The 25,938-nt window shown below is 32.4% G+C and overlaps 3 protein-coding genes across 3 annotated transcripts; 1 reads left to right on the forward strand and 2 right to left on the reverse strand.

Moving 5' to 3' along the window:
* Positions 1 to 1,180: 1,180 nt before the first annotated feature.
* On the reverse strand, positions 1,181 to 3,391 carry LOC146886408 (uncharacterized). The gene is made up of 4 exons (XM_085673428.1): positions 2,970 to 3,391; positions 2,803 to 2,921; positions 1,934 to 2,274; positions 1,181 to 1,825 (listed from the first exon to the last, which is right to left on the reverse strand). The coding sequence occupies exons 1-4, from the start codon at positions 3,389 to 3,391 to the stop codon at positions 1,181 to 1,183; spliced, it is 1,527 nt and encodes a 508-aa protein (XP_085529554.1).
* Positions 3,392 to 10,549: 7,158 nt separating this feature from the next.
* Positions 10,550 to 13,732, forward strand: LOC114184183 (cytochrome P450 72A68-like). The gene is made up of 5 exons (XM_028071454.2): positions 10,550 to 10,945; positions 11,745 to 11,962; positions 12,207 to 12,451; positions 12,665 to 13,058; positions 13,132 to 13,732. The coding sequence occupies exons 1-5, from the start codon at positions 10,672 to 10,674 to the stop codon at positions 13,561 to 13,563; spliced, it is 1,563 nt and encodes a 520-aa protein (XP_027927255.2). The 5' UTR covers positions 10,550 to 10,671; the 3' UTR covers positions 13,564 to 13,732.
* An 8,469-nt stretch (positions 13,733 to 22,201) lies between these two features.
* On the reverse strand, positions 22,202 to 23,686 carry LOC114184604 (uncharacterized). The gene is made up of 3 exons (XM_085673429.1): positions 23,592 to 23,686; positions 23,273 to 23,399; positions 22,202 to 22,939 (listed from the first exon to the last, which is right to left on the reverse strand). The coding sequence occupies exons 1-3, from the start codon at positions 23,684 to 23,686 to the stop codon at positions 22,202 to 22,204; spliced, it is 960 nt and encodes a 319-aa protein (XP_085529555.1).
* Between the last annotated feature and the right edge of the window lie 2,252 nt (positions 23,687 to 25,938).

Consider the following 25,938-nt stretch of genomic DNA (forward strand, 5'->3'; position numbering starts at 1 on the left):
CCGAGGAAAGGGTCTACATCTGAAGGAAAACCTGAATATTGATTTAAGCGTAGACAAACACAATGTGAATTCCATTTGAAGAAGAAGTAGAGTGAGCACAAGTGAAAAATTGCCCTTATGGTATGATATGATGGTATGATGTGATGAGGCTGCATGAATGCATGCATAAAACTCTTACTTTTCCTTCCTTTCCTTTTCTTTTCCTTTTTTTGGCATTTAGCGAATTCATTTGTGATTTTTTTCTTAACACAAAAAAACCTTTTTACCAATATTTTCATTATTTTTAATTACCAGCTCAGTGTGACACTTTTATAACAAAATTTATGAAAACCCAAATGATATATATATTTTTTATCAAATAAAGTGAAATACAAAAACTTGAAATGTCAATATCCTTCGTAGCATCCTCTATTATGGAATCATCATGCATAGAATTTTTTAACCGCATCAGAGTTGACTAGCAATGGTAACTCCTCCCCATCCATCCTTATGAGAATTAGTGCCCCACCAGAGAATGCTTTCTTCACCACATACGGGCCTTCATAATTTAGAGTCCATTTGCCTCTGTAGTCCCTTTGTATAGGTAAGATCTTTTTCAAAACTAGATCCCCTTCATGGAACTCTTTGGGACGCACCTTTTTAACGTTTTTTTCATTCTTCTTTAGTATAATTGTCCGTGACACACTACAGTTAACCTTTTTTCTTCAATGAGGTTAAGTTGCTCAAGTATGGCTTGAACCCAATCTGCTTCTTCTAATTGGGTTTCCATCAACAGTCGCAAGGATGGGATTTCTACTTCAAAAAGGGAGTACTGCTTCCATTCCATATACCAGAGAGAAAGGTGTTGCCTAGTTGAAGTAAGTACTGACGTACGATATCCATACAAAGCAAAAGGAAGCATCTCATGTCAATCCTTGTACGTGACCACCATCTTTTGTATAATCTTATTTATATTTTTATTAGCAGCCTCAACTGCCTCGTTCATCTTCGGATGGTAAGGAGAAGAATTATGGTGTTGAATCTTAAATTATGTACACAATTTCGCCATTATTTGATTATTTAGGTTGGTAGCATTATCAGTGATGATCTTGTTAGGCAAACCAAATATGCAAATCAACTCTCTTTTAATGAAACTCGTCACTACCTTTTTGGTCACACTGGCATAAGAAGCCGCCTCTACCTATTTGGTATAGTAATCAATTGCAACTAGTATGAAGCGATGTCCATTTGATGCTTTCGGTTCTATGGCTCCAATAACATCTATTCCCCACATTGAAAAAGGCCATGGTGATGTCAAAACATTTAGAGTTATGGGTGCCATGTTAATATTATCAGCATATACTTGGCATTTCTCACACTTCCTCACATGCATGCAACAATCATTTTCCATGGTTAACCAAAAATAATTAGCCCTCAAAATATTTCTGGCCATTGAATGCCCATTCATATTTGTGCCAAAAGTACTTTCATGAACATCTTTCAATATCACTTCGACTTCTTTTGCATCCACACATCTGAGGAGAACCATATCATGATTTCTTTTGTACAAGACATCCCCATTTAAAATGAAACTAGCAGCCAATCTCCTTAATGCTCTTTTATCATTCTCAGCTGCCCTTTCAGGATATTCTCGAGTTTCAAGATAATGTTTGATATCAAAATACCAAGGTTTACCGTCTGACTCCTCCTTGATGAAATGACAATACACTGGATCCTCAGAACTCTCCATTTTGATCATTGGTAGTTCTCTATTTGGAGCAATCTCAAACATTGATGACAAGGTAGCTAAAGCATCGGCTAATTGGTTATCTTCACGAGGAATGTGCTGGAATGTTATAAAATCAAAATACTCTATCAACCCTCTGATGTAAGCTTGATAAGGGATTAATTTCTAATCTCGGGTCTCTCATTCTCCTTTCAACTGATGGATAACCAAAGTTGAATCGTCATACACCTTCAAAACTTTTTCCTTTGATTCAATTGCTGCTCGAATGCCCATGGCACATGCCTCATATTCTGCGATATTATTTGTGCAATTAAAACATAGTCTTGTTGTCATTGGTATGTATTGAATTTCCGGATAAATAAGCATTGCCCCTATTCCATGCCCTAATGCATTAGATGCACCATTAAACAACAATGTCCATGCCTTTTCATCTTGACCTCTCTCACTCTCTTCAAACAAAGCCATGATATCTTCATCCGAAAAATCGGGTTGCATTGCTTGATAATCATCAATGGGTTGTTGAGCCAGATACTCAGCCAAAACACTACCTTTGATGGATTTTTGAGTGACATATACAATATCGTATTTTAACAAAAGCATCTGCCACTATGCTATCCTCCTAGAGAGAGCCGGCTTTTCAAAAATGTACTTTATTGGGTCCATCTAGGATATTAACCATGTAGTATGACTCAACATGTATAGTCTCAAAGATTGGGCAGCCCATGCTAGTGCCCAACAAGTTCGTTCTAGCATAGAATATCTTTTCTCGCAATCCCTGAACTTCTTACTCAAATAGTATTTTGCATGCTCAATTTTCCCAGTTTTGTCGTGTTGGCCCAAAACACAACCCATGGACTCTTCTAATACAGTTAAGTACAAAATAAGGGGTCTTTTGGGTTCTGGTGGGTGTAGTATCGGCGGGTCTTGTAAGTATTGTTTGATCTTATCAAAAGCGTTTTGACAATCCTCGTTCCATTCTAGAGCTTGATTTTTACGCAACAATTTGAAAATCGGTTCACAGGTAGCGATTAATTGGGAGATAAATCTAGCAATGTAATTCAGCCTACCTAGGAAACCTTGCACCTCCTTCTCCATGTTGGGAATTCGCATTTCTATTATTGCCCTCACCTTGTCAAGATCGACCTCTATCCCCTTTTGGCTAACAATGAAACCCAATAACTTTCCTGATTTCACACTGAATGTGCATTTAGCCGGATTTAATCAGTGTTTAAACTTTTGCAACCTTTCAAACAATCTTCTTAAGTTGATGAGTTGTTCTTCTTCAGATTCAGATTTAGCGATCATATCATCCACATAAACTTCAATCTCTTTGTGCATCATGTCGTGAAAAAGAGCTACCATCACCCTTTGATAAGGTGCCCCAACATTCTTGAGACCGAAAGGCATCACTTTATAGCAAAATGTTCCCCACAATGTAATAAAGGTAGTTTTTTCCATATCTACAACCGCCATTTTGATCTGATTATAACCCGAGAAACCAGCAATAAATGAAAATAGTGAGAATCTGGCTGTATTGTCCATTCGAACCTTCCCATCCTTCTTAAGCATGGGTACGATGTTTGCTACCCATTGGGGATATCTCGCCACAGCCAAAAATCCAGCATCATATTGCTTTTTTATTTCTTCTATAATTTTCAAGGACATTTCTGGTTTCATTCTCCTTAACTTCTACAAGACGGAAGGACACTTTGGCTTGAGATGGAGTTTATGTTGCACTATGTTAGTATCTAGTCTTGGCATGTCATTATATGACCAAGCGAAAACGTCCCTGAACTCTTTTAGTAAAGCACACAATTGTTCCCGTATTTCTTTCTTTACACTAGTGCCAATTTTCACTTCTTTTATCTCTCCTACATCTCCCAAGTTGAGCACTTCAACATTCTCTTGATGGGGTTTTATCTCTTTAGCTTTTTGTTCCACTAATCTCAACATTTCAGGAGAAGGTTCCCATTCATCCTCATAATCATCTTCCATATTATCAATGGGGTGCTCAAAATTAGGAAAATCGATATTAATATTTTCAAAACATCCATCATCATATCTACATTATTTGAGTTTATAATTATATTATAAAAGAAAGAATTTGGAATAAATGTTTTTTAAAATTAAATGCTATATTCTTAATAAATATTTTTCTATAAATAATATTTGAAATAAATTATTTCCTATAAATGTTATATTTTTTGAAGATTTCTTTTTTTATTATTCATTTTAGTTATTTTTTTAAGTTTATATTTTAATAAATTAATACTATAATTAAAAACTTATATTATAAAAGAAAGAATTTGAAATACATTTTTTTATAATTAAATATATAATCATTTTAAGTAAATGTTTTACTATAAAGAATATTTGAAGTATTTGTTTTCCTATAAATGTTTTGTTTTTGAAGATTTTGTTTTTTATTATTCATCTTAGTTGTTTTTTAGTTTAAATTTTAATGAATTAATACTATAATTTAAAAAAAAAGAATTTGAAATAAATATTTTTCTATAATTAAATACTATAATCTATTTAAATAAGTGTTTTCCTATAAAGAATATTTGAAATAAATTTTTTCCTGTTATATTTTTTGTAGATTTCGTTTTTTATTATTCATTTTAATTATTTATTAGTTTAGATTTTAATTAATTAATAAAAGAATTAAAAAATCTAATATTAATAATTAATAATAATAAAAATCTTATATTATAAAGGAAAGAATATGAAATAAATGTATTTTTATAATTAAATACTATATTCCTTTTATATAAATGTTTTCCTATAAAGAATATTTGAAATAAATGTTGATCCATAAATATTATATTTTTTTGATGATTTGGCTCTCTATTACTTATCTTTAGGACAGGCCAAAATATATCAAACTGCACTGCACTATTAATAACTGCACTGAATTAAAAAGTAGTTCACCTGAACTGCACTGAACTGAAAAACAGTTCAAACGAACTGAACTGTACTATTTTTTTTTTTCTTAATAAACAGAACTGCACTGTATATAATATAAATTGAATTTAACTGTTATAAGTTATAAATTGCACTTTGAATGATAGATTTTTTTAACATCTAACCCCACCCCACCTACCATAATCATTTTTAAGAGAAGTTAACAAGATAGTTGAACATCACATCATGAAACTTGCAAATAAAATCATCTATGAAACTTGAATTTGACGACAATGATTAAAAGAATAAACTAGAATGGAGACGAAGAAAGGTTGAAATGGCTTTCCTAAATACGTTTTATCTTTCATGCCTGTTTAGTTTTCTCAAGCCTTTATTTTCATTACCTAAGAAACACTTTCTTTTCCTTTTCATTAGAAGTATAGTGCTGCTACTGTCACAAATTTTCCACCTTCCTTAACAGCCTTCGATGCTCTATGATAGTGTTTCTTTGATTCTAATTTTAATTAAATCTTCTTAAACTTGACTAACTTGAATTTTAGTTGTCATTTTTCGGCAATTTTGAGATAAAAATTTAAAGATTTGATGAAATCTACAAATTGGCCAAAACCATACCGAAAGCTGCCAAGTTAAAAGCTTAAACTGCCGAGTCTACATGACCGAAAGTATGTCACTGCTTGTATTACAGTTCAGTGCACTACAAGTTAATTGTTTGTAGTACAGTTCTTCAAACTTTAACTAAAAAATAGTAAGGTTTAATTTTACTATTAACAATTCAGTTATTTTTAGTTTAAAACAGTTTAATTAATTATAAGTTATCTTAATTATTTTTTGTTTGATTGAGTCGATTACGGAAGATTGTATAAATACTATCCTCTTTATAGGAAAACATTTATTATTTAATAATTAATAGCTAGAGAAATATTAAAGAAAATTTGAATTATTTTTTATATGATTAAAATTATATTTTACAATAAAATTTAAATAAATGAGTTAACATAAAAATTTAAAAAATAACAATGTCCTATAATAGTGACAAAAATTTTATACAAAGAATGTTTTTTTAAATGAATGTTTTCCTATAATTAAATACTATATCTTATAATATACATTCATTATTAATATTTTAATTTGATTATATCAATTATAGATGGATTTTAATTAATTAACTTAAAAATTAAAAAAAATAATAAAATATTAATAATTAATAATAAAAAAATTCTATTAATTTAAAATAAGAAAATTTCTATAATTAAAATTATATTTAACAATAAAATTTAAATAAATTACTAAACTAATTAACACAAAAACTAAAATTATTAAAGAAAAATTAAAATAAATTTTTTCTATATATAAATACTATATATTTAATAAATAAATGTTTTGTTATAAAAGAAATTCAAAATATTTTTTCCCATAATATAGCATTTTTTTAAATGCTATCAACTTCTCGAAGATCTTTTTCTTTATTATTAATTTTTAGTTTTTTTTTTATTTCATTAAATCAATTACATAAAATTTTTAATTAATTAATACATAAATAAAAAAATAATAAAGTATCAATAATTAAGAATGTTAAAGATCTTATATTAATTTAAAATAAATTTTTTTACAGTGATTAAAATTATGTTTCCAATTAATATTTTAATTAATTAATTATCACAAAAATTTAAAGAATAATAAATTTTCACTAATTAATAGCTAGAAAAATATTATAAGAAAATCTGAAAGATTGTTTTTATGATTAAAATTATTTTATACAAAAAAATTTAAAAGATTTACTTAACATAAAATTTTAAAAAATAACAATTTCCTCTAATGGTGACAAAAATCTTATATTATAAAAGAATTTTTTTTTAAATAAATGTTTTTCTCCAATTAAATGCTATATCTAATACTATATATTAATTATTAATATTTTAGTTATTTTTTTAATTCGATTAGATCAATTATAGATGGATTTTAAGTAATTAACTTAAAAATTAATACAATAGTAAAATATTCGTAATTAATAATAATAGAACATTTATATTAATTTAAAATAAAAAACATTATACAATTAAAATTATATTTAACAATAAAATTTAAATGAATTAATAAATTAACTAACACCAAAACTAATATTATTAAAGAAAAAATTAAAATAAATGTTTTTCTATATATAAATACTATATATTTAAGAAATAAATGTTTTCTTATAAAAGAAATTCAAAATATTTTTTTCCTATAATATTGCATTTTTGTAAATGCTATCTTCTTCTCGAAGATCTTTTTCTTTATTGTTAATTTTTAGTTATTTTTTTATTTGATTGAATCAATTACTACAAATTTTAATTAATTAATAAATAAATACAAAATAATAAAGTATCAATAATTAAGAATGATAAAAATCTTATATTAATTTTAAATAATTTTTTTACAATGATTAAAATTATGTTTCAAATTAATATTTAAATTAATTAATTAATTATCATAAAAATTTAAAGAATAATACATTTTCAATAATTAATAGCTAGAAAAATATTCAAAGAAAATTTGAAATATTTTTTGATGATTAAAATTATTTTATACAATAAAATTAAAATGAATGTATTAACATAAATATTTACAAAATAAAAATTTCCTATAATAGTGACAAAAATCTAATATTATAAAAGAAAAATTTTAAAATAAATGTTTTTCTAATATTAATTAATAATATTTTAATTATTTTTTTTAATTTGGATCAATTATAGATGGATTTTAAGTAATTAGTAATAATAAAACATTTTCTATTAATTTAAAATAAAAGAATTTATATAATTAAAATTATATTTAACAATAAACTTTAAATGAATTAATAAATTAATTAACACAAAAACTAATTAAAATTAAAATAAAAAATAAAAATAAATGTTTTTCTATAGATATATACTATATATTTAAGAAATAAATGTTTTCTTATAAAAGAAATTCAAAATAATTTTTTTCCTATAATATTGCATTTTTGTAAATGATATCTGCTTCTCGAAGATCTTTTTCTTTATTATTAATTTTTAGTTATTTTTTTATTTGATTGAATCAATTACTACAAATTTTAATTAATTAATAAATAAATAAAAATAATAAAGTGTCAATAATTAGGAATGATAAAAATCTTATAATAATTTAAAATAAATTTTTACAATGATTAAAATTATGTTTCAAATAATTATTTTGAATTAATTAATTATCACAAAAATTTAAAGAATAATACATTTTCAATAATTAATAGGTAGAAAAATATTAAAAGAAAATTTGAAATATTTTTTTTATGATTAAAATTATTTTATACAATAAAATTAAAATGAATGTATTAACATAAATATTTAGAAAATAAAAATTTCCTATAATAGTGACAAAAATCTAATATTATAAAAGAAAATTTTTAAAATAAACGTTTTCCTATAATTAAATTTTATGTCTTATACTATATATTAATTATTAATATTTTAATTATTTTTTATTAATTTGATTAGATCAATTATAGATGAATTTTAATGAATTAACTTATAAATAAAAAAATAAAAACATACTAATAGTAAATAATAATAATTTTATATAAATTTAAAATGAAAAAAATTCTATACTTAAAGTTATGTTTAAGAATAAAATTTAAATGAATTAATAAATTAATTAACACACATACTAATATTATTAAAGAAAAAATTAAAATAAATGTTTTTCTATAGATAAATACTATATATTTAAGAAATAAAATTTTTATCATAAAAGAAATTCCAAATAAATTTTTTCCTATAATATAGCAATTTTGTAAATCCTATCTTCTTCTCGAAGATCTTTTTCTTTATTATTAATGTTTAGATAAGTTTTTATTTGATTGAATTACATACAAATTTTAATTAATTAATACATAAATATAAAAATAATAAGGTATCCATAATTAAGAATGATAAAAATCTTATATTAATACAAAAATTTAATGAATAATAAATTTTCAATAATTAATAGCTAGAAAAATATTAAAAGAAAATTTGAAATACTTTTTTTATGATTAAAATTATTTTTTACAATAAAAATTAAATGAATAAATTAACATAAAAATTTAAAAAATAACAATTTCCTATAATAGTGAATAAAATCTTATATTGTAAAAGAAAAGTTTTAAAAATGTTTTTCTATAAGTAAATGCTATATCTTATATTATTTATAAATAAATATTTTTCTGTAATTAAAATTTAGAATAAATATTTTTCAATAATAAATCATTTTTATGAATGATATATTCTTTTTGAAGTTTTTTTTATTGTTCAATTTTTAATTTTTATTAATTTGATTGAATTAACTAGTGATAGATTTTTCAACGAATATAAATATATGAAATTACTGACAAAATTTTCGACAAATTAATTCGTCGATATTAAAATTAGTTTTATTTATAGATTATTTGTAATTAGAATTTTAAAATCCACTAATATATTTTTATAGTAATATTATATCATTTAATAGACAAAAACACTTATATTTTATATTATCTATTCTAATGAAAAAACTTTCTTCTTACAAAGAAAATATGATCGCATTTTATATTTTATAATTTAACAACACTCATCTGGTTAGAATTTTGTTAAATAATATATATATATATATATATATATATATATATATATTTCTATTTTTTTATTTTATGTTTATCTAAATATGTGAACCTATCTAATAAAAAGTAGAAATTACAAATTAGAAGATTTTATTGTATATTTTCATAATTGTTTGCATAATTGTTTGCTTCAGATAAAAGAAATACAAATGACAATAAGTAGGTTGAGAAGAGATAAATAAGTAAGAAATAATATTAAATATTTTGTTCATTAATAAAGTAGAAATGTATTAGAAATAAAAATCATTTTATTTTTTTTATTTTAATTAATTTGACGATAAGTAAATAAAAATATTACAGTAAACTTATATTTTATAATGAATTGTCTTCAAGTAATTCATTATCTTTCTCTTCTCAGAACAGAAAGCACAGTCTTGAAAACAAAATCTTGATTTATGGTGTTTGTTCCTTTTATCACTTAAATTAATGTATGGAAAGGAAAGAATGAGAGATGATATTTTTCATTCTCAAATCTACTTATTTCCCTCATTGTCCGATTCCTGTGACACAAATTGTTCCTCTAATTTATTCCTTTAATTGAAAATATATGCATGTACTTAATTTTTTTTCATAAAGATTTTTATAATATTAATCAATTAAAATGCATTTTAAATATAGATTTTTAAAATTTATAAAAAGTGAATCATGTTATCACACCTAATACTTTATCGTTATAATCAATGAATAAATTCAAGAATTATTTTAAATATTAAATCATTTTTAGTATAAATTTTGAATATAAAGCAAAACTAAATAATAATATCTAATTAAATAAAAGTAAAAATTCTGTTATACTCTTATAAATAAATTTACTCTGATATATCTTCTCAAACAAAAATTATAATTCCATTAATTCTATTTGAATTTGGTTAATAATTGAAATAATTTGAATATGTATTTAATCTTTAATCATTATCACGTGTTAGGATTTTAAAATAATTTTTTACTTTTTTATTTTATTGTTTTATAAATTTAAAACTTTTAATAATCCTTTTCAAATTCATTGTAAATTGATATTAATTTTTCTTTTAATAAATAAGTATTTAATTATATATTAATTGTTAATTATACGGAAACAAAACTAAAAAAAATCAAAATTATTATATTAACATGATATTTTTTTATTCTACTTAAAATAACATATTACCATTTATTATTATAATCTACTATTTACCCAAGAAGTTATAATTAAAACATATCATAGTTAATTTCTTGTTTGGATAATAAGGAACAAAAAGACCAAACAAAGTTGAAATTGATAACTTGGAGAGTTGTGTGGAACAGCATAGTCTTTGCCTATTGAACTGTGTGAACACTTTTGGTTTTGCTGACTCAAATTTTATCATCTTTCTCTGTTCTCATTGTCCTTACCAAATTCAAGGAAGAAATGAAAGCAGCATGGGCCATAACTATGAGTCTCATAGTGATACTTGTTTTGATATGGGTATGGAAGATTCTTAACTGGTTATGGTTCAAACCAAAAAGACTTGAAAAACTGCTAAGAGAAGAAGGCTTTCAAGGCAATCCATACAAGCTTTTTGTTGGAGACAGCAAGGAGTTTCTCCAAATGAGAAATGAAGCCTTGTCCAAACCCATGAATCTCTCTGATGACATAGTGCCACGTGTGTCTTCCTACATTCATCATAGTGTCAACACACATGGTATTTTTCTATTCTTTTTTTGCAGTTTTCATCTATTCACCTTCTTTAAACATTTGTTTTTTTATTTTGATCATTTACACTCATGCGTCCTTTTTTTTTTTAATGTTGTACATATAGAGACTGTGTTTTATAGTCCATTATTCAGTGTATTGTGTTTGTTGGGTTTATGTTACAAGATCATTGAGGAGTTGTATATGGGGTGTTAATTTTTATTACAGAAATTTAGATAGATTAAAGTGTGGGAATAGGCTCTTTGAAAAATTTATATAGTGAAAGCTCATTTGGAGAAAAATGAGAGAAAATTTACACTGATTTGGGCTCAAGACAAACTAGAGAATTGGCACAAAACAGGGGAAAGTTCAGAAAAGAAGGTAAAACAATTGTGCACACACTTGCTAACGTAGCAGAATAAAAATCCACTAGAAACAAACCCCAGTCAGGACATAATAGATTATCGGTGTGTGCACACTAAGTAATCAATTACATCACTTTGTTTCCTTTCTTTCCAAAAGGTGCTCCTTGCATTTTCCAACATACCAGATTATGATGAATTGGGGACCACAAATGGTGAAATCTTAACTAATATATGGTGAAGGGTATTATGCTGAGATAATATTTCCAATAAACTTCAACAGAATATAGGGGTAAATACATGATATTAAGCTAATTTTTCCATCTTAATACACTTAAGGAGTGCATTCATTGTGTAGCAAAAGGTTCCCATGGTTTCTAATTCATCTCTTATGAGAACAATCCGCTTACAAGGTAGCATGTCCTCTTAATTCCTGATGGTATGCAGGTAAGAAGTCCTTTATCTGGTTTGGTTCAACACCAAGGGTGACGATCTTAGAACCTGAGCAAATCAAAGATGTACTTAACAAGATGTCTGACTTCCCAAAGCCTAAATCAAATCCACTTGTCAAGTTACTAGCAACCGGCCTTATAGACCACGAAGGAGAAAAGTGGAGCAAGCACAGAAGGTTGATCAACCCTGCTTTCAATCTAGAAAAATTAAAGGTCAGTTGCTTGCATTTCATATGTAGATATAGACTTCTGATCTGTTTTAAAACATTTCAGAAAAGAAATAGGGAATTGGGTTTTGTATGTGCATGTGTTTGTTTTCTTCATTAACAAGGAAATGTTTACTCTCTCTAGAAATACACCACAGATTTGGCAAGCAACATATTTTCACCAAACACAGTATAATTTGATATAATAAATACTGATACTAACTCCAAGTGATATCCTTATTGCACCACAGACTATGTTACCATTATTCCTCGAAAGTTGCAACGATCTTGTTAGCAAATGGGAAGGAATGTTGTCTTCAGACGGATCATGTGAAATAGATGCATGGCCTTTCCTTCAGAATCTGGCCAGTGATGTTATCGCTCGCTCAGCATTTGGAAGTAGCTTTGAAGAAGGAAGAAGAATATTTCAACTTCAAAGAGAGCAAGCTAAACTTGCTTTGCAACTTGCATTAAAAATTCAAATCCCTGGATGGAGGTAATTAACTGGTTTGATTTGATGACTAAAGTAAGTTCATGCTTTATTAAACGAGTTTTGTTTCACTGCACTGCCCTTACTAAATATGGCATGCAGCAAACGATGAATAGGAAATAATAAATATAATAGAAATCAGAGAAATGCATTTGAGTTATGAAAAAGCACCCTCTTGATGTAAACAATTAATGGGATGGAAAAATGTATATTTTTTAGGTTTTTACCGACAAAAAGCCATAGGAGAATGAAGGAAATTGACAGACATATAAAAGCTTCGCTGAAGGATATGATTTACAGGAGGGAGAAAGCACTAAAAGCAGGTGAAGCCAGTAATAATGACCTATTGGGTATACTTTTGGAGTCGAATCAAAAGGAAATTCAAGAACATGGAAACGGAGATAATAAGAATGTTGGAATGAGTCTTGAAGATGTAATCCAGGAATGTAAGCTATTCTACTTTGCAGGGCAAGAAACGACTTCAGTTTTGCTGGTTTGGACAATGGTGTTATTGAGCAGGTACCCTAATTGGCAACAACGTGCAAGAGAGGAAGTCTTTCAAATCTTTGGCAATGAGAAGCCAGGTTTTGATGGTTTAAATCGCTTAAAGATTGTAAGTACTGTATTCTATATCTTATATTAAATTGTATGTCCTCTGTACTCACTACAAATCATTTTTGTATCAGGTGACTATGATTTTGAATGAGGTTCTTAGATTATACCCACCCGCACTTGAGTTGGCTCGAGTTGTTAAAAGAGATATGAAACTTGGAAACATAACATTACCTGCTGGAGTGGATGTTTTCCTCCCAACAGTTTTGGTTCACCATGACAATGAATTTTGGGGTGAAGATGCTAATCAGTTCAATCCAGAGAGATTTTCTGAGGGAGTTCTGAAAGCAACAAATGGTAGAGTTTCATTCTTTCCATTTGGATGGGGTCCTAGAATATGCATTGGACAAAACTTCTCTTTATTGGAAGCAAAGATGGCTTTGTCAATGATTTTACAGCATTTCTCATTTGAACTTTCTCCGGCATATGCGCATGCTCCAACTATGTCAATCACTCTTCAACCACAGTATGGTGCTCATATCATTCTCCATAAAGTAAAAATATGAGAATAGAACACATTAAAAGCTAGTAATGTAATAATAACAATATCCCTCTTAGATCCTGTCGTATGTTTAATAGTTACTTCCATTTACTTGTTGGTAACAATAACGCTTATTCTGTAATAACAAAATGACTTCTGGGATATTATCATATGTTTAATGGCTTTCCCTTGTACATGTTTGTGTGTGAGAATACCTTTTATGAATTGTTACTTTGTAATTTAACTGATAAAACACATAAAAAGGATTTCAATCTAAAATACATCCAACTACGATACTTTAAACTTAGTTGTTTTAAAAGATTGATAGTTTAAATGATCGACTCTTTGTTTAATTTTTTTCAGCATTGTTGATGAACGATCCCTTAAAAGTTTCATTCAAGAAATTCCTTTATCTGGTATTTTTAGCTTATGTTTAAATAGACAGTTTCACAAGTTTTTGGAACATTTGAATATATGGAATTTGAAGTGATCTCTTTTCAAATGGTTTCATTTTTCAAATATAAATATTATGTATAGAGAAGTAAATTCAAATGATTGAATTTTAACTTTTTTATCGAGTAAAGTATTTTAATTATCATGGACTTATTTGATTTATTTAAAATATATATATTTGTGGAGGAGATTACATTAATAGAAAAAATATTTCAACAGAAAGAAAAGACAGAAAAAGGTCTACCTCAATTTTTACATAAAAAGACTTAGGAAATTACACCACGAGGGATCTTAGGAACCCTTTTAGAAGACCAATTTCGGTTGGCCCTCCCTCTCTTTTCCATATTCTCCCCTCTATTTTCTTCATTATTATGTTATAGTGTGAAGCCTCTAGGGTCATCGTGTTATAATTTCTTAATGGAGTTGGTGATTAGATGGAATAATTTTTTTTTTTTTGTGATTTATTTTTATTTGTCTTTTATCGTTTGATTACGTAAAATTAATGATTTTTACATTGTAGCATATTAACATGGTATTAAACCTACATAACATAACAATTATATGAGTCAAAATGGATTGTGAGTAAAGCTAAAAACTTTAATTATGTTATGAATTAAGTTACTCTTTATGTAAATTTGGTTAAAATACTCCGTTAATCCTTGTTTTTGTATCAAAATCTCAATTTGGTCCTCATATTTTTATTAGTCTCAATTAGGTCTACATTTTTGTAAATGAGTAATAATTAGGTCCTTTCCGTTAGTATGAAACTAACATTGTTAAGTAGGTGTCACGTGTCAACTCTTCGTTTTTTTTGAATTTTTTTGAATATTTTTTAAATTTTTTTGAATTTTTTTTAAAAAATATTTATGCCACGTGTCAATCTAATATGGTACCACGTGTCAATCTAATATAGTGACACAGGTCAAATTATTGTATGAATCTCAATTTGGTCCACATATATGTTAATTTGATTTGATTTCAGTCCCAAATTTTTTTAAAAATTTTCAATTTTATGTGCTACATATTTAGACCAAATATAATTTCTATATAGATGTTATGATGATACTTTTATTAAGTGATATTTCTATTACATATTTTTAAAAATATTTGTAACATCCCATTTAAATAATAACTTTAATTAAATGAAATGTCACACAGAATAATATAAAGAGTAAAGTCATGGAGTTTAATGTCGCTACTTACAGTTATCCAGAATAAACTAGGAAAGAAACCAAGGCACACCAAGATGCCAATAACAATACGAGAAAGAAGTTTAACAGCACTCAAAATAAATGCTCAAAGAGCGAGATAATACAAGGGCTATCGCCTTAAAAGAAAACTCGAAGATAAGCGGGATCTGACCCAAGACGAACTAAGCAGCGGAATCTCCATCACCCTGATGACCACGGGGAGTTCTCGCATCTGCTCACATCAATAAATTGATGATTATCGCAAAAGGAAAAACCACACATAGAACATATAAATAAGAAGAAAGGGTAAGCTAGAGTAAAAAGGTTTTTATCATGCGATTGAACATACAATTTAAAATTCAAGCGTACATAAATCTACCCAGACATATAATGACCGACAAACAAAACACTAAGACTCAAGACACAATTATCTAGATACATATAATCAGTCAGATTCACTGGATGCTTGTACTTGTGGTGGCCTATACTACTCTACAGAGCCAATTGTCAATGGGTTTCACCCTACCACTCACAAGGTTACCCTTCAAACATCTAAGGCCATTATCCTACCAAAGACTAGGGCCTCCTACTACTCTCACCATTTGGGTCAGTATGCTCTACATGAGACTAACTGACTCTTTAGAGTGTCATGGTGTAGTCCTTACTTGAATCCTTACTAAATTATATAATAAGGCACCACCACGAACCTTCGTGGAATTACGTCCTAATCATGAGGCACCACACTGAGCTCCCAATAACAGGGTCATGGAATTACGTCCTGACCAATGAGGCACCACCATGAGATCTCACTTAGAGATTCATGGAATTACATCCTAAACCACACCAAAATCATGTCTCACCAACCAAGCATAAATTTATCATGCATACTAATTCCATGTCAACATTTATAACCAACCATCCATTCATGTTCCATACCATGAATACCAAACTCATCAATTTCAGCCCATAAACCATTCAATACGTGCAAAATCACTTTATTCATACTTTAACATAGTAATCCAACCAAACATGTGACCATCACTCAAGAACAGAGAAGAAAACAACACTTGAGCACATTCTCGCTCAGGCTAAAAGACCTTGCTTAGTCGAGCTCCTTTCGCCTAAGCAACGACGCCAAATTTAATAATGTTGTCGTTGACGCGATCAAATTAATACTACTGAACTATAGCAATTTCAGTATTGCTAAGATAGTAGTCAAGAAAAAAGAAAGGGTAAAGTAACCCTAAGTCGTCTCCCAACGAACACGGAATTGATTTTTAACAAATTAGTTCTTATAAAACTATACAAATGAGTTAGTCAAATAAAATAAAAAATACAGGGGATTAAGATAAACAAAGATAGAAATAAAATTTAAAAGATAAAAAAAATAAAAAAAATAGTAAAGAAAATAGATTAATTCCATTGCTTTTTCAAAATAGATTCATCATCGGTTATCTAAAGATTATTGCTCAATTAATTATTGTTGTAGATTTAAAAATTATTCAATGTAAAGTCTCAATTAATTTGTTGGCACTCTCACTTTTAACCAAAGTACAGTCTCAATTAAAAGTGAGAACTTTTAGATTATCCACAGTAAATCCAATCAAAGTACAGTCTCAATCAAATTTTATTATGCCTAATCATGTCTATTCTTTTATCTCCTCACCAAATAAAGAGTTTAATTAATCAAAGTAAAATCTCAATTAATTTTCGTTAGAGTAAATACCTTTAATAAAAGTAAAGTCTCAATTATTGGTAAAAACTCATTTAATCACATGAAAGTTTCTAAATAAAATCAAAGTAAAGTCTCAATTAGATTTAAAAACCCTTGAACTCATATGATCAACATGCATATAGATTTAAAATCATTACTTTTTACGTGATTCAAAGATAAAAGACATAGATGAATTAAAACCTCAACAATAATAAAAAGAACAAAGAAATTAATTGATCTAACCTCAGAATCCAATTAAGAAATTACAATGGAATCAACCCAAGAAGTTTAGCAATCCATTGAATACAAAATAAAAAGAAGAATAGAGAGAAGAAAAGAGAGAAAAAGGAAACGAAATTAGGCACCCCTAAGAGTTCCAAAACTCCAAAGTCCCGTGTTTGTTTTTCTACTTCTCCCTTGGTCTCTTTATATAGGAATTGGACTGGGCTTTTCTGTTGCTAAAACCTCTCAAATATCTTTTAAAATAAAGATAAAGATAAATATTCAAAGATATTTGGAGAGATATAGACTATTTAACAAATATAGTTGGTCAATAATTTATGATATAATTAAATAAATTAATTATTTAAAGATATATGATAAATTATCACCAAATAATATTTGTATTAATTTTCTAAATAGCCCATTTTTAATTTTGTAGTCCAATTTTGCAGAACATAAAATATATCAATATTTGCAGTTAAACCCCTTTCCTTTGACCAGTCTGTGACTTTATGACCAACTTTGACTAGATTTGACAAACTTTGACCATTCAGTGTCCATTGAGAGGATGACATGTGGCAGCTCCTTCTCTCTCCCAAATTAGGGTTTCACAAATGCTTGTAGTTGCTCCAACAGCGTACGGCGCGGTGGTCGTCTTCTCCAACGAAGGCGCGGTGGTAGAGGGCTGCTTGCACCGTGGAGATGAGGATGGTGCAGGTTCTGGCTCGGATTCAACGCTGCAGTGGTTCTGGCTCGCATTTTCCATGGTGGTGGCTGCGTCTACTACGACGACGGTGGTGCTGCCATGGGTGCTTCCCGTTTTGCATGGAGCTCGATATCTACAGCGTTTTTCATCAATGCTTGCGTAGATCTGGTGCAAATTTAACGTGCAAGTGATTGTCGCAGTGGCTGCCAGCGAGTTGACGGCGAGAGTGGCGGCTGAGTGCTGCTGGCCATGGCTGCTAGGGTTTCTAGGAGAAGAGGCTAGGGTTGAAGATAATGACGTGGCAACCTTCCATGGACAGCTTGTTAGTGCAAGGATTGTTGCCACGTGTTAGCATATGGTTGGCCTGATTTGAAAGGTGAGGATTACCACATGGCATGATCTGAGTGAGTTGGGTTTAAGTGGTAGGAGGGGTGTAAATAGACATATTAGGGAGTGCAAAATAGGTTTTTGGTGAGACCTATTTAAAAAGAGGGAGTGTATAAGTAATGTATGGGGTACAAAAGTGATTTTTCCAGAACTTGTTGATTTTAGCCTTATTAAAAGGTGGTTTGTAACTTCAATCAATTTATTTTCCCACCTTGAATGAGCTTAATCTTAACTTCAGCTGCATTAACAAATGTTAAAATCTCCAAAAATATTTATGCAGCTAAAAATCACTTTCTAAGACATTTTTATCACACATGCTCAAATAGCCTAATTATCATAATTATCAATTAAATCACTCTTTAAGCACATAAATTCAATTAAATACCCAAAATTAAACACTGAATGAGGGCAAAAATATGCACTCATCACTCGCCCAATTCTCATTTAGCTAAAAGGCCTCGCTTAGGCGAGAGGGTTCTCTCGCTCAGGCGAGCTCCTTTCGCCTAGGCGAGAACTCGAAAAGAGGAACAGTGGTGCTCTCGCATTTTCTCGCTTAGGCGAGATTTCCTCGCCTGAGCGATATGGCCTCTCGCTCAATACTGGAGCTCGTTGCTTGAGCGACTGCTCGCACAAGCACTTGGGAGAGTTTCTGATACTCTCGCTTAGGCGAGACTCACTCGTTTGGGCGAGAATATCAGATTTCCTCCATTGTTCACGTAGGCAAACACACAGATTCATCTAGAGCAAAGCACAATACAAATTCATATCATGCTAAACATCATAAAATCACCAAAAACATGGAACAAAGTTGAAAAACATACAATATACATTAAAAGTGTGAAACCCTAGCTTCCCTTACCTTTTTGGTAGAGCTGAACTTGAGGGGATTTTAGACACGATAGTAGAGGCACCTCAACTCCAAGAATGAACTCAAGCACGAACATAGGAGCAAGAATGAGCCTATAAGAATGGCTCGAAACTGAAACCGAAAACCAGGAATGGAAAAGAAGAGAAGAGTGGAGTCTAACTTACCCAAAGGAAGTGTTCAATGAAGAGGACAAGGGAGAGCTCACTCAAACCCTAGCAAAGCTTTTGTTGAGAGAAAGGAAGAGAGTAAGGTGGTTGTTTTTTCAAGTGATTGTAGAATGAGAGTGTTGGGTTGCTTTAGAGGCTTTGGGCACCCTATAGGCCAACCTTAGGCCCATCTGGTTAGGATAGGCCCTTAAAAATTAGGGCAAAAAAATAAAGTAGGCCTTATATTCTCCCCAACAACAAAAATTTTTGACCTCAAAAATGAAGACTTACCAAGAGAACAGATGCGAATGTGACTTCCTCATATTCTCCTCTAACTCCCAAGTAGAGTCACCTGTCCTCCGATCCCAAATGACTTTGACAAGACTGACTGATTTTCCCCTACGTTCCTCAACTCGGCTATCCTCCAAAGCAACATGTCCATCGTGAGATCCTCCCTGATTTGTACATCTTCGGCTTCCAACACTTGAGACGGATCAAATACATACTTCCTCAACTATGACACATGGAATACTAGATGAAGATTTTCCAACTAAGGAGGCAAAGCAATCTCATAAGCCACAGGCCCAATCATCCTCGAGATTTGATAATGGCCAAGGAACTTAGGCGAGAGCTTCCTCGAGCGAAGAGCCCTTCCCACACCAATGGTTCGGGTCACCCTCAAGAACACATGATCTCCAACTGCAAATTCCAAGGGTTTTCTTCTTCGGTCTGCATAAGCCTTCTGTCTACTCTGAGAAGCCTGCATCCTATCTCTCACCATTCTCACTTTCTTTGTAGTTTGTTCCAGTAACTCTGGTCCAACTAGCATTGCTTCTCCATCTTGATACCAACACAGAGGAGTCCTACACTTCTTGCCATAAAGAGCTTCATATGGCGCCATGCCGATGCTTGCATGAAAACTATTGTTGTAGGTAAATTCTTCAAGGGCAAAATTTCATCCCAACCATCCAAATGATCCAGCACGCATGTCCTGAATAGATCCTCAAGCGACTAAATCGTTCTCTCTGACTGGCCATCAGTCTAGGGATGATAAGCTGAACTCATAGTCAACTTGCTACCCAAAGCACTTTGTAGCGTCAGCCAAAATCATGAAGTGAACCGCGGATCTCTATCTGAGACTATGATCGACGGTACTCCATGTAACCTCACAATCTCCTTAATGTATAATTGAGCCAACTTGGCCATGGACATCCTTAAATTCATTGCCAAGAGATGAGCACGCTTGGTCAATCGGTCCACTACAACCCAAATCGCATCATGGCCTCTAAAGGTTTGTGGCAAATGGGTCACAAAGTCCATAGCTATGCTATCCTATTTCCATACTGGTATGTCCAAGGGCTGCAGAATTCCACCAGATCTCTGATGCTCAACTTTTGCCTTTTGACAAGTCAAACAAGTAGATACAAATTGTGCCATATCCTTCTTCATACCTTGTCACCAGAAGGTCTCCTTGAGATTTTGGTACATCTTAGTCATACCAGGATGCAAGCTAGGACGACTCTTATGCCCTCCCTCAAGGATTAACCTTTTCACCTCAGTATCATCGGGTACACAAACCCTACCCTAGAATCTCAGTACACCATCACTACCCAAGGCAAAATCCTTCACTTCATCTGATCCAAGTTGTTCTCTCACTCTTGCCAGACTAGCATCTACTAACTGCCTTTCTATGACTAAGTTCAAGAAGTCACTAGATATAGTCAGAGTACTACATCTAACGAACTCATATTCTAATTCAACTTGCAGCTTCATGTCTCTGAATTTCTCTAGTAGCTCTACCTCCTTGATCATAAGGTGTGCAGTATGCACTATCTTCCTACTCAAAGCATTTGCGACCACATTCCCCTTCCCCGAGTGGTATAAGAGTTCAAAATCATAGTTCTTCAAGAATTCCATCCACCTCCTTTGTCTCATGTTCAGCTCCTTGTGATCAAACAAGTATTTGAGGCTCTTTTGATCACTGAATACACGAAACTGAGCACCATACAGATAGTGCCTCCAAATCTTTAAGGCAAACATTATAGCTGCCAACTCTAGGTTATGAGTAGGGTAGTTTCTCTCATGCACCTTAAGTTGCCTTGAAGCATACGCCACCACCTTCTTCTCTTGCATCAACACACAACCCAGCCCTAGATGAGAGGCATCATAGTAAACCTCAAAGGGTTTACCAACATCAGGGGTCACAAGTATTTAAGCACTCGTCAACCTTCGCTTAAGCTCTTGAAAGCTTTCCTCACACTTATCCGTCCAAATAAAAGGTTGGTCCTTCCGGGTAAGCTGTGTTAGAGGCGCCACTATCTTGAAGCATCCGTCTATGAATCTCCTATAGTAGCTCATCAAACCCACAAAGCTTCTGATCTTTATTGCCGACTTGGGACTCTCCCATTTTACCATTGCCTTAACCTTTGGTGGATCCACTACTATACCCTGTTCACATATCACATGTCCCAAGAATTGCACTTCATCCATCCAGAATTCACACTTGGACAATTTAGCATACAATTGCTTCTCTCTCAAAATACCAAGCACCAGTCTCAGGTGCTCGACGTGTTCCTCATGAGTCCTGGAATATATGAGTATGTCGTCTATGAAAACTACAAAAAATTTATCTAAGAATGGCCTAAAGATCCTGTTCATGTAGTCTATAAACACAACTGAAACATTGGTCACACCAAAAGGCATAACCACATACTCGTAATGTCCATATCGGGATCTAAAGGCTGTCTTTTGTACATCATTCGCCTTCACCAAGATCTGGTGGTACCTCGACCGTAAATCAATCTTTGAGAACATCGACGCCTCATGCAACTGATCCATCAAGTCGTTTATTCTCGGGAAGGGATACTTATTCTTGATTGTCATCTTATTTAACTGTCTATAGTCCACACACAGACGTGAACTCCCATCCTTCTTCTTCACCAACAACATTGGTGCTCCTCAAGGCGGAAGTACTGGGTCATATGAATTGTTTTCCCAATAGCTCCTCTATCTGATTCTGGAGTTCTACCAACTCTGTCGGAGCCACACGATATGGAGTCATCGACACTAGATCGGTTACTGGTACCAGATCAATAGAGAACTCAACTTCTCTACTGGGAGACAATCCTGGTACTTCCTCCAGGAACACATCCTCAAACTCGTACACTAGCAGTATAACAAACTTCCCTTCCTTTTTCTCCACCTCTAGATGAGTGAAAATTATGAAGCACTGCGCGCCATCTTGTATCTCCTTCATGACCCCTTGAGACGATACCAACTCAAGCTCCTTTGAGTTGGGAAAAAATAGCCTTTTCTCTCGGTAATCTATAAGAATGTAATTGGCAAAGAGCAAATCCATCCCGAAGATCACCTCCAACTCTTGTAGAGGTAGACATATTAGATTTACTTTGTATACGCATCCCTCTACCTCCACTGGACATCTAGCACACAAGGACAATGTCCTGACCATACTCGACGCCCGTGTAGATACCACAAGATCACATTGCAGCTCAAACACCGACAGACCTAACTTCTTCACACAAGCTTCTGACACAAATGAGTGTGTCGCTCCAAAGTCATACAACACACAATAATTCACTCCAGCTATCACACAAAGACCCATAACAAGGTTACCTGAACTAGCTGCCTCAACTCCAATCATGGCGTATACTCGGCCTACTGCCTGAGCCCTGTTGCCTCTATTCCTCTGTTGGTTCTGAGCCGAAGTTTAAACTAAGGCATGTGTCATCGCCCTAGCAAGAGTGGGGCAGTCCTTGCCAAAGTGGCCTTCCTTGCCATAATTATTACACCTCCCGAAGCCTTCTAGTTGAGGGCAAACACTCCTCAGATGAGGACCTCCACACTAGAAGCATTGTACTCTGTTCTACTGTGAAGGAAAACCCCTAGGCCCCTAAGATTGAGGCTAAGGCCTATCATACGGTTTCCTCCTCTCTTCATGCATTGGTTTGGACCTTGACGGTCCAGCGATCCTCTAGTGCTGTAGGCATTGAACTTCCACCTCAACTTTCATCTTCTCTACAACTCTGACCTTCTCCACCAAGGCTGCGAAATCCTTGATGGACAGTGTGGCAACCATCAAACAGATGTCTTCCTTTAGACCATTCTCAAACTTTCTGCAATGCCACTCCTCGTCAAGTGGCATGGTATAGAAACGACTGAGGTGTTTAAACCTCGTTGCATACTTTACTACTGACTTGCTTTCCTGAGTCAACTGGAGGAACTCCACCTCCTTAGCGTATCAGACGCTGTCTGGAAAATATTTAGAGAGGAACTTTCCTCTAAAGGCCTTCCACGTGACTGGCTCCTCCCTCTCTTCCATGATGGATTTCATGTTGATCCATCAATACTCTGTGTCACTGGTGAGCATGTACACCGCAAATGCCAGCTTGTTCTCTAGTGACACATCTTCGCATCGAAGATTCTCTCCATATCCTTCAGCCATTAATTTGTGACATCAGGACTGGTCTTGCTGTTAAACTTCACCGGGTGGTGCTTCAGAAAGTCCTCCAAACTCCACTCCCGGACTGGAGGTCTAGGCTTAGGGCCGTAGACAGGGGCAACTGTCCTGTTCTCTTCTAGCTATCGGAGGGCCTCTATGTGCTGCCTATAGGCATCCTCTGCAGCCACTCTTGTAGCCTACATCTACTGCATCACCAATTGTTGCTGCTCCAATGATGTTGCATGGCACTGCATCGACGCCTCATGTTGTTGCATCATCGCATTACTCTAATGAGTCATGGCTGCCACCATAGCTTATATCGCCCTTGCGATATATGGTATATCACCCTAAGAAGATTGAGGATTTCTACGAGGAGGTGCCATATCACTAGGCACACAAGAAAACCATTAGTTAGACTTCATCAAACAAGAAACTCAGCTAATGACAGTAGGAAGACACAACAAAAGCTAAGCAGACACACAAGTCCACAAACTCTAAGGAATGACCGCTTTGATACCATAAATGTAACATCCCATTTAAATAATAACCTTAATTAAATGAAACGTCACATATAATAATATAAAGAGAAAAGTCATGGAGTTTAATGTCATTCCTTACAATTATCCAGAATAAACTAGGAAAGAAATCAAGGCACACCACGATGGCAATAACAATATAAGAAAGAAGTTTAATACCATTCAAAATAAATGCTCAAAGAGAAAGATAATAAAAGGGCTACCGCCCTAAAAGAAAACTTGAAGATAAGCGGGATTTGACCCTAGACGAACTAAGCAGCGAAATCTCCATCACCTTGATGACCATGAGAGGTTCTCGCATCTGCTCACATCAATAAATTGATGATCATCGCAAAACGAGAAAACCACACATATAACATATAAACAAGAAGAAAGGGTAAGCTAGAGTAAAAAGGTTTTTATCATGCGATTGAATATACAATTAAAAAGTCAAGCGTACATAAATCCACCCAGGCATATAATGACTGACAAGCAAAACACTAAGACTCAAGACACAATTATCCGGATACATGTAATCAGTTGGATTCACTAGATGTTTGGACTTGTGGTGGCCTCTACTGCTCTACAGAGCCAATTGCCAATGGGTTTCACCCTACCACTCACAAGGTTAGCCTTCAAACTTCTAAGGCCATTATCCTGCCAAAGTCTAGGGCCTCCTGCTACTCTCACCACTTGAGTCAGTACGCTCTACGTGAGACTAACTGACTCTTTAAAGTGTCATGATGCAGTCCTTACTTGAATCCTTTCTAAATTATATAATGAGGCATCACCACGAACTTTTATGGAATTACGTCTTAATCATGAGGCACCACCATGAGCTCCCACTAACAAGGGCCATGGAATTACGTCCTGGCCAATGAGGCACCACCACGAAACCATCGTGTAATTACGTTCTGACCAATGAGGCACCACCATGAGATCTCACCTAGAGATTCATGGAATTACGTCATAAACCACACAAAAATCATGTCTCACCAACCAAGCATAAATTTATCATGCATACCAATTCCATGTCAACATTTATAATCAACCATCCATTCATGTTCCATACCATTATCATACCAAACTCATCAATTTCAGCCCAACAACCATTCAATACATGCAAAATCACTCTATTCATACTTTAACATAGTAATCCAACCAAACATGTGACCATCACTCAAGAACAGAGAAGAAAACAGCACCTGATCACATTCTCGCCTAATTCTCGCTCAGGCTAAAAGGCCTCGCGTAGGCGAGAGGGTTCTCTCGCTCAAGTGAGCTCCTTTCGCCTAGGAGAGAGCTCGAAAAGAGGAATAGTGGTCCTCTCGCATTTTCTTGCTCAGGCAAGACCTCCTCGCCTGAGCGAGATGGCTTCTCGCTCAAAACTGGAGCTCGTCGCCTGAGCGACAGCTTGCGCAAGCACTTGGGAGAGCTTCTGATACTCTCGCTTAGGCGAGACTCACTCGCTTAGGCGTGAATATCAGATTTCCTCCACTGTTGACGCATGTCAACATACAGATTCATCCAGAGGAAAGCACAGTACCGATTCATATCATGCTAAACATCAGAAAATTACCAAAAATACAAAACAGAGTTGAAAAACATACAATATACATTAAAAATGTGAAACCCTAGCTTCCCTTACCTTTTTGGAAGAGCTGAACTTGAGGGGGGACTTAGACACGATAGTAGAGGCACCTCAGCTCCGAGAACAAACTCAACTACTGTAGAGCACGA

Source organism: Vigna unguiculata, chromosome 5, assembly GCF_037176805.1.
Source record: "Vigna unguiculata cultivar grain cowpea cultivar isolate G323 ecotype 2 chromosome 5, ASM3717680v1, whole genome shotgun sequence".
NCBI lineage: Eukaryota > Viridiplantae > Streptophyta > Magnoliopsida > Fabales > Fabaceae > Vigna > Vigna unguiculata.